Source organism: Coloeus monedula (assembly GCF_965178545.1).
Source record: "Coloeus monedula genome assembly, chromosome: 2".
Classification (NCBI taxonomy): domain Eukaryota; kingdom Metazoa; phylum Chordata; class Aves; order Passeriformes; family Corvidae; genus Coloeus; species Coloeus monedula.
Genome location: NC_138782.1, coordinates 90,552,016 through 90,565,244, shown reverse-complemented (window position 1 = coordinate 90,565,244; position 13,229 = coordinate 90,552,016). Strand labels below are relative to the sequence as shown.

At 40.2% G+C, this 13,229-nt stretch overlaps 1 protein-coding gene across 1 annotated transcript in view; it reads right to left on the bottom strand.

Annotated features, from left to right (window-relative positions):
• LMBRD1 (LMBR1 domain containing 1) overlaps window positions 1-12,534 on the bottom strand; it is a 73,531-nt gene extending 60,997 nt beyond the window's left edge. The window contains exons 1-3 of the mRNA XM_082300188.1: window positions 12,456-12,534; window positions 11,770-11,946; window positions 4,712-4,772 (exon numbers count right to left, since the gene is read on the bottom strand). Coding sequence (XP_082156314.1) covers window positions 4,712-4,772; window positions 11,770-11,946; window positions 12,456-12,515 — 298 coding nt within the window. The 5' untranslated portion in view covers window positions 12,516-12,534. The remainder of the gene's footprint in view (window positions 1-4,711; window positions 4,773-11,769; window positions 11,947-12,455) is intronic.
• Window positions 12,535-13,229: the final 695 nt, after the last annotated feature.

The window sequence follows — 13,229 nt, the reverse complement described above, 5'->3', positions numbered from 1 at the left end:
CAATTGTAACTTGCTCTTTTGAAAAACTTGGTTGCCATAGTAATTTTACAGGACTAGCAAAGAAAATAAGGCAGCTTTGGATTTGCTTTTCCCAAGCAAAATCATTCCAAATCAGACCTTTTTGTTTATAGATCAGGTGGTTTTAAACTGCCTGTGAAGGTTTTTTTAGTTAGAATTGAAAATTAGATTTATAACTCACATAGTTGAAGCAAAAGATCACGTTTGCTATTATACTAAAGAAGGCAGATGAGGAGTGGCTCAGGTCAGTGGGTCTGTACAAGCCTGGAGGAAACTGAGGGGAGACCTCACTGCAGTTACAACTTCCTCATGAGGGGAAGAGGAGGGACAGGCACTGCTCTCTTCTCTGGTGACCAGTGATAGGACCCGAGGGAATGGCCTGAAGCTGTGTCAGGGCAGGTTTAGATTGGATATCAGGAAAAGGTTCTTTACCAGAGGGTGGTTGGACACTGGAGCAGGCTCCCCAGGGCAGTGGTCACAGCACCAAGCCTGACAGAGTTCAAGAAGCGTTCTCAGGACAATTCTCTCAGGTACATGGTGTGATTCTTTGGGTGTCCTGCACAAGGCCAGGAGCTGGACTCAAGGATCCTGATAGGTCCTTTCCAACTCAGCATATTCTAGGTTCCATGTCACTTTAAGAGATTTGCCCAAGTTCCTATCAAAAAGACAGGAAACAGATCATCTAGTTTTAGAATTTTGATTTTCAGAACGTATGAAAAAGGAAATGCAGCACTTTTCATGAGGCCATACAACTCAGCTACCTGAGGACAAGCCTCCAATTGCCTGCTGTCCTACCCAATAAAAGGGCTGTTTATTCCCTGAAAAGCTAACCTTCAAAAGCAAAGGTCTTGCAGCAGCAAACAGCCAGTCAACAGAGTGACAAAGATACTCCCTTCCCCCTAACTCCCCTGTGACCTTGCGGCTTAACACATTGTCTCAGCTTTCAGGGACTGCTCTTTGTTCTAATTCAGAGGTTCAACTTCTGTTTCAAAATATTTTTCTGGGTTGTATCAGAGGCTTGAAGCACTACCACTGGACAAAAGCTTCACTCTAGGGCCACTACAACAGTGTTTCCTGCCACAGTCTAAGGAATCCTCAGCAAGAACTCCTTTGTAAGGTTTGTCTGTTGTGAAGTTGTTCCTTCAACTCTTATCTCAAGTTATTCATTCTGCTGATTTGCACCACATCAATATGAAGACACCTTAAGTATGAGAAAGTTACACCTCATAGTAGCTTTCAAGTAATAATGGCAATGGTCCCTTTATTATGTTTTGACTTGTTGGGTGGTTTTTTTTTTTTTTCCTTCTAAAACAACTGGAAAGGTTTCAAGCTGAGTGTCCAGGATCAATATACCCTCAGATCCTTTAAAGAGGCTATAGGAGGCTCAAGAATATTATATGATCAGAAGTCTCTCATCAAACAAAACTTGCTTTTCCAGATGGTATCATATACTAGTGCATTAAATAACATCAAAATCACTAAGTTGCTTAAAACAATGACTTATTAAATATTCCCTCTTTTTTTTCTGCTGAAGAGTCAGAAGCTACTTCAAGAAACTTACAACCAGTCTTTCTTCCCAAATACATTATTCTTACAATCCATGAAAAATGTTTTAAAGGAAGTTTTCTTCAAGACTGGAAAAAGATATCTGTTGTATTCCCAAGCAGAAGTTAAGGAATACAAAACAGTAGTGAAATTCAAGTCAGGCACTTGTTTGAAGCAGTTCACCAAAGTAAGTTTCAATGCTGACAGACTTTCAATTTATGTTCTACCACATTGCTTCCAGAAAAATTATGCTAATTAGGAGAGTCTCTGTAGATGTAACTCCACAGTATTTCTCAAGTACAGCTATGGATCTCTCATAGTACTTAGAATAGCTTCTCCTAGAACCAGACCATGAAAACATGAAGTCACATTTGACTTGCAATTAATTACTTGCAATTAAATAAAAGACCAAATTCTTGTGTCAATGACTATGTCAATGACTTATCAAATGTTTGCAGTAAGGAGACAAAACTTCACATAAAAATCATCCAAGTAATACCACTTAGCCTTTTGGATAAATTCTTACTCAGAAACTTTAACCTAGGAATCACCATATTATTGCTGACTTAAAAAGGAAATGGAAAATCTAAAGTTTAGCATAGGCTTCAAAGCATACATGAAGAGATACCATAAAATTCAGCAGACAGTCCTTGCCACACTGTAGTTGGGAGTCCCCTAACACATGCAGGTCAAGATCTTGGTCTATCTCACAGGAAGATCAGAATCTACCAATAACATCCTTTCACCATTCACAAAATTTCATCAAAGGACACTGAACATCAAGATGACTCCAACAGGTAGTATTTACTCACTAGAGGAAGAACGACAGAACCACCAGGTTACCATCAATTGTTTCAACCTCATTCTTTGTGACACAAAGCAATGTGTGTTGGACAGTTTCCAATTATAAAACTTTCTGAAAAGAGTTTTCCTTCCAAACACACAAAACAAACAAACAAACTGCTTTTTTAGAGTATTTGCCAACCATTGATCAGTGTTCAATCACTAAAGAACTATGAAGCATGTTCTATTACAGTTGGGTTTAGAAGTAGTAACACACTAAGCCACTATGCTTCAAAGCAATTATTAGACTGGTTTCCTAAGAAAAGCTTTTAGGCTACTGAAATCCCACTTCAAGGTACAATTATTTCAAGCTTCCCTCAGAGGTACCTTATTTACCATTCTACCAACACAAACTCATTCTACTTCTGTGTCAGTCTAGCCAAGAAACCAGCTTTGAGAAACAGAACATATTTTGTGGGGGCTAACAACTATGGAAAAAACCAAAAAGCTTTTCTATATTTAGTTACAGCTTTATCAGTAAAAAGCAATGTAAGTAGCAAAGTAATGATTCTCTAAACTCTAAAACATTAGTTAAATCACAGTCTCCACATTCTTGCTACAATTACAAGTGACTTGGATTGAAGGACAATGACCTAAGTGCACCAATTATTAATACCATAAGTTGTCAATACAACTACAGGAGTCAAGTAAGCTCTATATAGTTATCTCCTCATTTTCAGGAGACACAAGAAAATACTGGTATTCATGTTCTTAAGTACAAAAGGATGCTTCACTTCTGCTCATCCTGTTCATTAAAAAAAAATCCAAGATCAAATACTTTCCTAAGAAGATACCAAAAAAAATGAGTAGTACTACAATGGAAGAGTTAACTTCCTTCTTCTCAGCTGTTATGTCACTAGGCTGGGCAACAGCAGCAGGGGATTAGATGTAGGAGAGGCACTGTGGTTTTATATATGATTGATGGAGACTTCTGAAAAATAAGTTACTATTATTGTTCAACATAACTCTAGTTACAAAACTAGTTATGAAAAAGTGTACCTATTCAAAAATAGATGGCAAGAGAAAAATGCTTTTAGAACCATCTTTAAACCTCTACCACCATCTGGAGGATATGCTACGAAATAAGACATTTGTCCTACAGTATTTCTAGTAGACGTGTCCAGACAGGCCAAAAACAAAAGCAGTTTTCCAAATTTAAGTTTAAATCTTTTTCAAAAAATTAGTTCAAGATTTACCAAAACATTCAGCTAACCCAAGACACCTTACAGAAATTCATCAATCAATCACAAATCTATAGCAAATGGTCCACAGAAGAGCTTGAAGACATTTCCACCTTACGAGCTATGAAATACTTGGTCTATTAAACAAGACCTTGGCAAACTACAAAGAAAAGAAAGGAAATACAAATCAATTCCACTATTACACAGCGAAGAATCTCTGTGTTAAAAGTTCCTTTTTGAAAACAGAGAAATTTTCTTACTACTTTTGACTTTATTCATTTTTCTGCTGAGTGAAGCCTATTCTAGTTTGTCACTATCACTGGCAGGCAATAATTAATCTAATTTAACAAAATAAGTCCACTATTTAAAAGCATTTCCTGATTTAAAAAATATATTAAAAAGAGCCATAATATTCCAAGGGAAAAAAATTCAAGTCTTTGGAAATGTGACCAAAATCAGGCAACCACCTCTGAGTTTGCACCATTAACTGAGACAAGCATTTCACTCAAACTGTGCTAAGCACTCTTCTATAGCTACCCCTTACATATACCCATTAGAAGTAAAACTTCCTATAAGTTCCATAAGGACAATTAAAAACTGATCCAAGACTATGCAGAAGTTTGGTGAACAGTTATTTTATTTTAGTCACTTTTTTTAATTTCAGTTCTATTTAGGATTACCACTCTGGAATCAACTCCTTTATGCTCCTTCACAGTAACTGTTACTTGGAACAGGGTAGTTGCTGAATCTGAACACTTAGAAGTGTTACACTCATGGTTGCATGAACTTTATACATGGTAGACAAGTTTCACACTCCCGCATATGTTAAGTGCCATAAAAGTTACAGCAAAACCATGTGTTTCCCTTAAGGGACTACTAAATACACAAGCAGGAAACATGTTAACCATAGATTATATAACAGAAACCATTAGCCTTTCCATGAACTGGCCTTCAGTATATTTACATTTTTAGGGGGCTCTTGAAGATGAAAAATATTCTCTAAAGGGCATCAAGTGTAAGACTCATGTTTAACCAAGAAGGGATAATCCAGTATAACCTCTAAAAATTTCATGCCTTCACTTAAAGGTCCTATTACTTGAAAAAAAAAAAGTTAAAATACTTACTATAATATCCATAAAGTACAGTGTCTTCAATTTGCCTTGAAACATTAGCATCAGCCCAGACCTAGCAATAAAGGATAGAAGCATTTATTATCAAATGTAATAAAAGAAGACTACATGAGAATCAACCATTAAAAAAAAAACACTGAGGGAGAGAGATAAAAACACTATTTCTAAAGAATTACATGCTGCAGTGGTAGCAACAGTGAACATCACTGGGCAAACAGGAATAAGCATAGGACAGTTTCATAAAAGGAAGATTTTAGACCCAAAAGAACATTAAGTAGCTTTGGCAGCTCCCACACATGTTCTGCTAATTCCCACAGTATCTTTATAAGAGTCTCTGAAGATAATCATAGAAAGGTCTGGGTTGAAAGGGACCTTCAAAGATCACCTAATCAATCCTTCCTGCCATGGGCAGGAACACCTTTCACAAGGTCAGGTTGCTCAAAGCCCCATTCAACCTGATCTTGGAATGCTTTCAGTGACAGGCATCCACAACTCCTCTGGGCAACCTATTCCAGAGAACCATCAACTTCACCATAGATTTCTTCTTTATACCTAAATCTACACTCTTTCAGTTTAAAGCTGTTACATTTTTCAACCTACTATATCAGTTCTCTCAGAACTGCATAAAGTCCTCTGGAATATGAGCTTGATGACATACCATGAACACTTTTTCTACTATCTCAGAAAATCAGCACCACCCTCCTTTTTGTTACTATATTAAGACTTCCAATAGATCAGTTTACATTAAGCTTTTAAAATTCACTGTATGAAATATATTAGATTATCATCCAGCTGGAATTTGAGTAGAAAAATACACATCCATTTTGACATCTAATCAGAAGAAGAAAGGATGAAAAATATTTTAGCAGAAGGGGCAGAAGCAACACCTGAAGTATCTGTCAGGTACACAATAAGCTCAGTCTTAGGAGACTGTCAGGCTCACACCCAACAGCATTTTCACAAAGAAATTTCTAGGCATTTGTATTAAAATATGCCACAAAAGAATTTGATTGCAATAAGTAAAGAACACATACAGAACATTTAAATTGCCTCATGTTAAATATTAAGAAAATGCTTACTTTAATCAAGCCTAAGGGAAAACCAAAACTGAACTGGACTGTTTGCATTATTTGACTCCAAGCAGCTGTTGGTAAAAGGTCTCTCCTATGAGCAATGGAGACATTTAAAACGCACAAAAACCAAGAACAAGCAAGGAAAGCAACAGTGAGACCCAATGTTTAAGAGGCACAGCCACTGTACAGAAGAGGCAGCTAGTAATGGAAATACAACAGGGCTTAACTGCCCAAGAACTGCTTCTCCTTCAGCTACAGAAAAGCACTTTTAACACAATACAGACACAGAACTTTAAACATTGTAATTGCCTTTCATTTTTGTTTTTAAATTAAGTTGTATACAGGACCAGAGTAGTATACTAGGAAACATACACTACACAACATTAAAATAGTGAGCTGCTATACTACGCTAAACAAACTCAAATTGCAAATATGTGCATTTCACCATTACTTACATCTGCCTCAGCATACAAACTTTGCATTTCTCTGCACAAGAAGAATATGTAATACAAGCCAATTTACTGGTATATCATAATTATTATGGCAGCTTTCAGTCAGCTGCCAAAGCCCCACATTTAAACAAACTAAAAAGCAAAACACTTTATTCTAACTGGCAAATTACCCATATGCACACACCATCGGCAACTCAAAGGCAGTAACCAGCTCATCTGAGCTGTTTCAAAGGCTAGTGACAGCAGCACTGTCTTGTCAAAAGCAAGAAGCACTGCTCCCTACTGAGTATCAGAGTTCTGACAAGTGGCAGCATCTCTGATGACATACCAAGCTGCTAGGTATAGAAATGTACTCAACTAGCACATCCAGGACTCAGCTGAGAACTCATTTGGACAGCCTCTAGATAGTCTTTTCCATCCATTACAACCCAAACTTACAGTATATACAGCAAATAGTTTAGAAGCACAATAAACTAGGAAGGTGAAAATTCATACTGTCTTCAACAAACAGTTTAAGGTGTCAAAATGGGACCACAAATTCTCTTAGGACCTGCAGAATTCAGACACTCTGCACTGTTCTGCTGTACTTCATTCTGCTCCATGCAGTTTAGCAAGCATATATCACCTTTAAAATACCTGTAAGAATGCATTGTACTGAGAGGTAAGGGAAGCCACAAATTGCAAGGATATGTGCAATGAGTATGACAACCTGTATTCAACTACTATGCTTAAGTATTTCTGAACGTAAGTCACATTAAAAACAATTGTAAAAAGTATATATGCTAATAAAATGCTGCTATGTAAGTAAAGATATTAAAAAAAGCAGCTTAAGACCCTAAGTTTATCGAAATGCTAAATCCAAAGCAAAGCTCCCTTAGAAGATTAATTTTATAATTCTGTTCATAGAAAATTAGTTATGAAGAACACTTGCTCCCCCAGAAGAAGGGCAGAGTCTTTCTCCCAGCAACTCTGTCCAGTTAGTGACTCATATTAACATATTTCAACAGAATAGAACTATTCAAACTGTACAGGTAACTTCCCCAAATAAAACCAGTGCAAGTTAATCTGACTTTCCACCCTTTTTAGTGAGGGAACAGCCAGGAAATTGCTTCTTTTGTCCCCATTAAATTTGACATTTCTACTGTCACTGCTGGACCCTGCAAGAGTTTCATGAGTATCCAGTGAAGCTAGCTCCCATTCTCAGCACATGTACCTTAACAGAGGTTAAAGTTACACAACATTACCGGTTTCAGTATCTGTGATGTTTCATCAAATGCAGATGAAGCATTCATTCCTCTGATTAGCCTCTCCCAAAGCTTAGGCAATGAAAGGAAGATTTAGTATGAAAGACTGGACACCAAGTCATAGCATGGTTAGATACAAAGAAATTTCATATCCAGATCCTACATCTTCCAGCCCGTGACCGCCAAAATGGGACAGTGCCAGGATTTTGACTGCCAGATGGAAAGTAGCATCCAAATACATGCACATCTCAGCCCTACCTGCCCACCATCAATGTTTTGGCCAAATATTATTACTTCATAAGTAGTAGTTAGTACTCAGGAAGGAGGCATGGTCTCAGTCAAAAACGACTTCTCAGTTAACACCTTTCTAAAATAAAAACCCTGGGTATTTCTAGTGGTTTTGTATTCTGAGCATCTACATAATGAGTTGTTCCCTCTCACCCTCCTTAATAGAACAGTCTGCAAAAAGTATCTCCCATTAAGCAGATGCTACTCCTTGAATCATTAAGACAACTGGCTTTTAACAGCTCATGTAGAAACCCAAAGCTTGTGACACATTTAGTCTTAACCAGACTGAAAGAAATGCCACTGGCTTTTAAGTTCATATAGTAGCAAGAATCCATACACTTCAAAGAGAAAAGGTTTCATCACCTTCTCTTCATCTACTGTTGTTTTAGCCTTCCACTAAAACAACAGTAGAAAAAAAGACAGAACAATGATGTGAGCATCCTTGTTTCTAGCAGCCTTCCTGCTGCAAGACAGCATCAGCTATGCTTTAAATATTTATGACACTTGTAGGTCAGACCTAGAGGTCGTGGGTTCCAGCAGCAATATTACATTTTTAAGCTATGGTGAGGTCTTCTGTTCCTATGTGCTTGTTGTAAGTCCAACAAGTTTTTGCATCAAACAGATGAGATGCAACTAGATGTATTTTAAGTCCTTTGAAACAAACTAAAGCACTGACAGTGCTAACAGCCAAAACCTTTGAGCCAAAAGTGGTGCTGGTGAACACTATCAGGACCTCACTTACAAGGTAATACTCAAGTTTTTATTAGTATTAAAACTGTAAGGCTCCTTTCCTACTTAACAATACTATGAATCAAAGCAATCCCACCCTCCAGAAAAGGTGCTACAGTGAATTCTACTGTGTAACTACTGTGCAAAACTTGCCAATACCAAACCTGCTCAATTCACTCAGTATAAAAACTTTAAGATAGTATTTGATAAGTCACAAAATACAATGAAATACACCATTATGTACCAAATGCTACAAGCCATTTGTTTACCATAAAGAATAACTTGTAGTAATTGAAAGATGTACAAACAGCATCTTAACAGTCCTGTTGAAATGGACAAAATGTCATGTTAACAAACGCTGACCAAGGCACACAGCATACAGCCCCTGTCAAGGAAAGCACTTCAGAACACGATGGAAAAGGGCTACACAATCCTTTAAAGTCAATTCCTCCAGAAAGCAGCATTTTCGCAGCCTTCAGAGAAAGATACTCTGCTTGGGTATTACAGTTCAGCCAATCCTTGTACACATTCCCTTGTCACCAAACACAGACACAATTCACAGTGAGAACTTTGAACCATCAAAGCCTTCAATTCCAATTCTGCTGTTAGTATAACACAATTCTCCCTAAGTTTGCTACAAGCTTATTCATCTTGTAAACCCCCAGGTATATCTACAAGTTGACATTAAAAATGAACTAAAAGTTCACATATAGTACCTCTCTTAAGTTGAGCACCCTTGTTTCTCATCACTCTTAACATTGATACCAAGAATTACAGCTGGGAGGTAGAGGAAAAGAGTACAGATAGAAGAAAAAATTTTTACTTAGAATCTGGGTAACTGCCACTACTCTTTTGGCATCAGCTCTGAAATCATCCAGTTGGAAGGTTTTTTGATGAACTACTAATTTATCTACAGAGAATATTATCCACATCTGCTACCTGGATCTGCCTCAAAAAGTCACTGAGAAGACTAAAGACTTAACTCACTCTGCCCATCCAAAGCAATGAAGATTTCTTGCCAGAGTCATAGTCCCTGAGACCCCAGCATCAGTTATAGGAAGTGTTGGGTTTGAAAGAGTGGTCCAGAGAAAGACCGGTAATCTCCAAGAAATATTCTAAATACAATTCAGTCTATCCTACTTGTGAAGCGGTAGCAGGAAAAAAAGCACATGTTACCAAGGATAGTTTAAAAGCCTGAACAATTCATGAAGACCTAAGAATCATAGAAAATGCTGAATTGGAAGGGACCCATCAGGATCACTGAGTCCCACTCCCAGCCCTGTAGAGGCCACCACGCACCTCATTTTAAGATGTTGTCAGCCTCCTACCTCAACATTACTCCTAAACTGAAATTACCAATTCAGTAAAGCTGTGTTTACCTATAGGTTCTGACATATTTCAGATTCACTCAACTTTGAAGGCCACATTAAAACTTCTATACCATAATTTCAACACCTGTTTGGATCAAATGCATTAATGTCAATACATCTCATGTTATTGCTGCAAAGCTAGAAACTCAATTCAGCTGAAACTTAAAAGATACAGAGGAATGCTTCTGCAAGGCAGTATAGAGCAACTTTATTTCAACAAGCCATGAGAAGTATATGCATACATTAGGAACTAAGCAGGACAAATAAGCCTCAGAAGCATAGGCAAAAAGGTACTTTACAGAAAAAGTCTGTACCACAAGCATGAAAGTTTGCTCTCAGTACAGTTTTTAAATAAAATCTACCCACCTCACCATATCACAGCATGTGTCCACTAACAAGGAATTCTAGCCCACGAAAAACAGTACTATTAGTAATTTTCCTTCTAGTAGTTGTATTTCCTTAATTAAAAAATTGTAGTGACTGCATGATCACTTCTGATGTGCTGTTCTCACAGGTTTGTTTCAAATCAGGGAAAGCATACATTAGCAAAACATGTGTCCTTTGCAACAGGAAATTCTGCTTAGATGTGCATTTTTCAGCTGGATCTAGTTGCACCATGGTTATTTCTCTAGATAGTCAGGCCCAGTCTCATTAAATATTAAATATTATTTTCATTAAATTGCTAGAACCCTGACAAATGAAAGGCCTCTTCCATCTTCTATATCTACTTTAATTCCAAACAAGAAAGGTCTGAAAACACAAATTTTTCAGAAGAATGGCTTAATTTACTCTGTATTATGCCAGAGCAATAAAGATAACAAAAAACACATCACAGGTCAATTCTAAAGTCTTCTCACAGCTTGCATTTATATAAGCACCAGCCAAAAAGCACTGCATTAGCTGCAAGCTAGTTTTGAAGCATTACATTGATCTGGCAAGACCTATGTCTTCCTTTGGAAGTAGGGCTGGAAGGGAATACAGTCTAGTATGCAGGCATCTATCTTTCTCTCATACTAGCATTTGTTTCAGGATCATAACTTTTACTATAGAGCCAGTTAGGCTCCAAACCAAAGTATGTTGTTATTCAAGTTAGCTACATGCTCCAGTTTGATCTCTCGTTACTCACAGTGTCCTCACAAAGACACCAGGTCAATACCTTCAAGAGCTCTTCTTGAAAATTAAGACAATATTTGAAGAATTGGGAAGATCTCTTACAGAAACGATTAGAGCAGATGACTCTAATCAATGAGCAAGTACTCAGTCATTAGGAATTCATTTTGCACAGCAACCCCCTACAGTTTATAAATATAGTAGTTCAGTTAAGGCTTTATCAGCCAAGGAGAGATACTACTGTACTTCCCTCCCCCAAGGGTTTCTGCAGCTTTCCCTCTTTCAAAAGTGTGCTTATTAATTCAGGCTTTACATTATAGGTAGAGTAGCACAGTAAATCTTCAAATGTTTCAATACCAAATTTTTTGCTGACAAAAAAGACAATTAAAATAATCCTAAATTACAAATTAGCAATACAGTCTATTTTTCACTAAAAGTACTACACGTTTTATTCTACAATGCCCTATTAAAATGTGCTAAAAAGGAACAGTTTATACATTTGTTTATATCTTCAGGACAGTACATTCACTCTTATGTGCCACAGAAGGAAAAAGCATTTGGAAATGAGCAGAATATCTGAGAAAGAATAGAAGTGAAAACTGAAATCCAGTTCAAATACGAGACATGAGTGTTTTATGCACAGTACTAGTACCCAGCTTTGAGAAAACTCAAGTCACTAAAACAGGCATTAGTACTGGCTTCAAACACTTCAACAACCCAAGAGCATCCCCTTGCAACACAAGTGCTCATTTTGAAGAGGCAATTTACACTTTTAGAAGTCCATACCTTAAATGTACCATTTTGGTTTTTCATGTATGAAACCAAAAATATGTCCACTGGCAGGAGCGCTGATGTGATAAGAGCAACGGCCAACGCAAAAATTGCTGTTATGGTAGAAACCACTTCACTTTCCCGCCGACTCTGATACTTGCGCACATAAACCCAGCAAAAAATTAAAATTACCTGAAATACACAGGGAAAAATACTTATGAGTTGTATAATAACAATGTCAGCAAGTAGGTACTGATGTTAGACCCGTACAGATGACTGGCACAGCATCAACACACCTTCTACCTGAACACGCAGCTCTAGCGTTATACTGCCCACACACAAGTCACTCCTTTCCTTAAGAGCAGCTTGAGCAACTACCCCTGCGCTCACACACAGAACATGCGAAAATACAAACAAGCAGCGCGGCTGGCCGGGCAGGAGGGCAAGGCAGCCCCCGCTGCCAGCTCCGGGCTCTGCTCTGCCCTGCGGCACCACCGCCGAGGCACCCGCGGCAGCCGTAGGGAAGCGCTCGCGGCCGGGACAGGCTCAGGGGCACGGGCGAGGAGATCGGGCGGGACGCCCAGCATTGCAACAGCGAGCGGCCGAGGAAGGAGTAGCAGCCGGCCCAGGGAAGGGGAGGGGGAAGAAAAGGGAAGGGATGCGTGAGGGGGCCGCCACAGGGCGGGAGAGCCGCCTCTCACCAGCAGCGCCAGGCCGAAGAGGCACCATCCCGTCAGCAGGTCAGACGCTGCCGCGGCCATCTTCGCTTCCGTCAGCGGGAGCGCGGCCGCCCCGCCGAGGCGGCGCTTAAAGCGGGGCGGGAATGGCGTCACCGCGGCAACCGCCCCGGCGCCGGGTGACGTCACACGGCCGCCCCGCCGCAGCTGCCGGCCCGCCTGCGCTCCCCGGCCCGCCTGCGCTCCCCGGCCCGCGGACTCTGCCGCCGCCTTCGCCGGTGACGGGGACAGGCACTTCTCCGAGGGGCAGAAGTGGCGAGAGCCGGCAGTCCCGCGGCCCCGTCCCGTGGCAGAGCGCAGCCGCCGGGGGGCAGGAAGGGGGCTTCGCTCACCTCTTGCTCCCGAGAAGGGTTTGCCTGTCCTTCCCTCCCGGGGCCGGGAAGCAGAGACAGGGCAGCGCTCGGTCTGCGGGGACTCTGGCCTAAGGGACAGCGGGAGGGGAGAAAGGGGGTTTGAGGAAAGGTAAATGGTGCGCTAAGAGGTATCAGTCACTTTCAATCCTTTTGTTGTTGCTTCTTACTGTAAAAGTGCCCAAACCGTCTCCCTGCGTGGCCTGCAGCCGCGGGCGGTGTCGGCGGGTCGGGGCCGCTCCCGCGGGGATGTGCGCGGAGGGTGTGCGGGAGCCCCGCACCGCCGTGCCCCTGCCCCGGGCTCACCTTAACCGTGATGGTGCGAAACCTCGGGCAGGACCGCGATCTGGTGGGAAGCCTCGCTTCGGGACGCCGTGCCCGGTGTGAG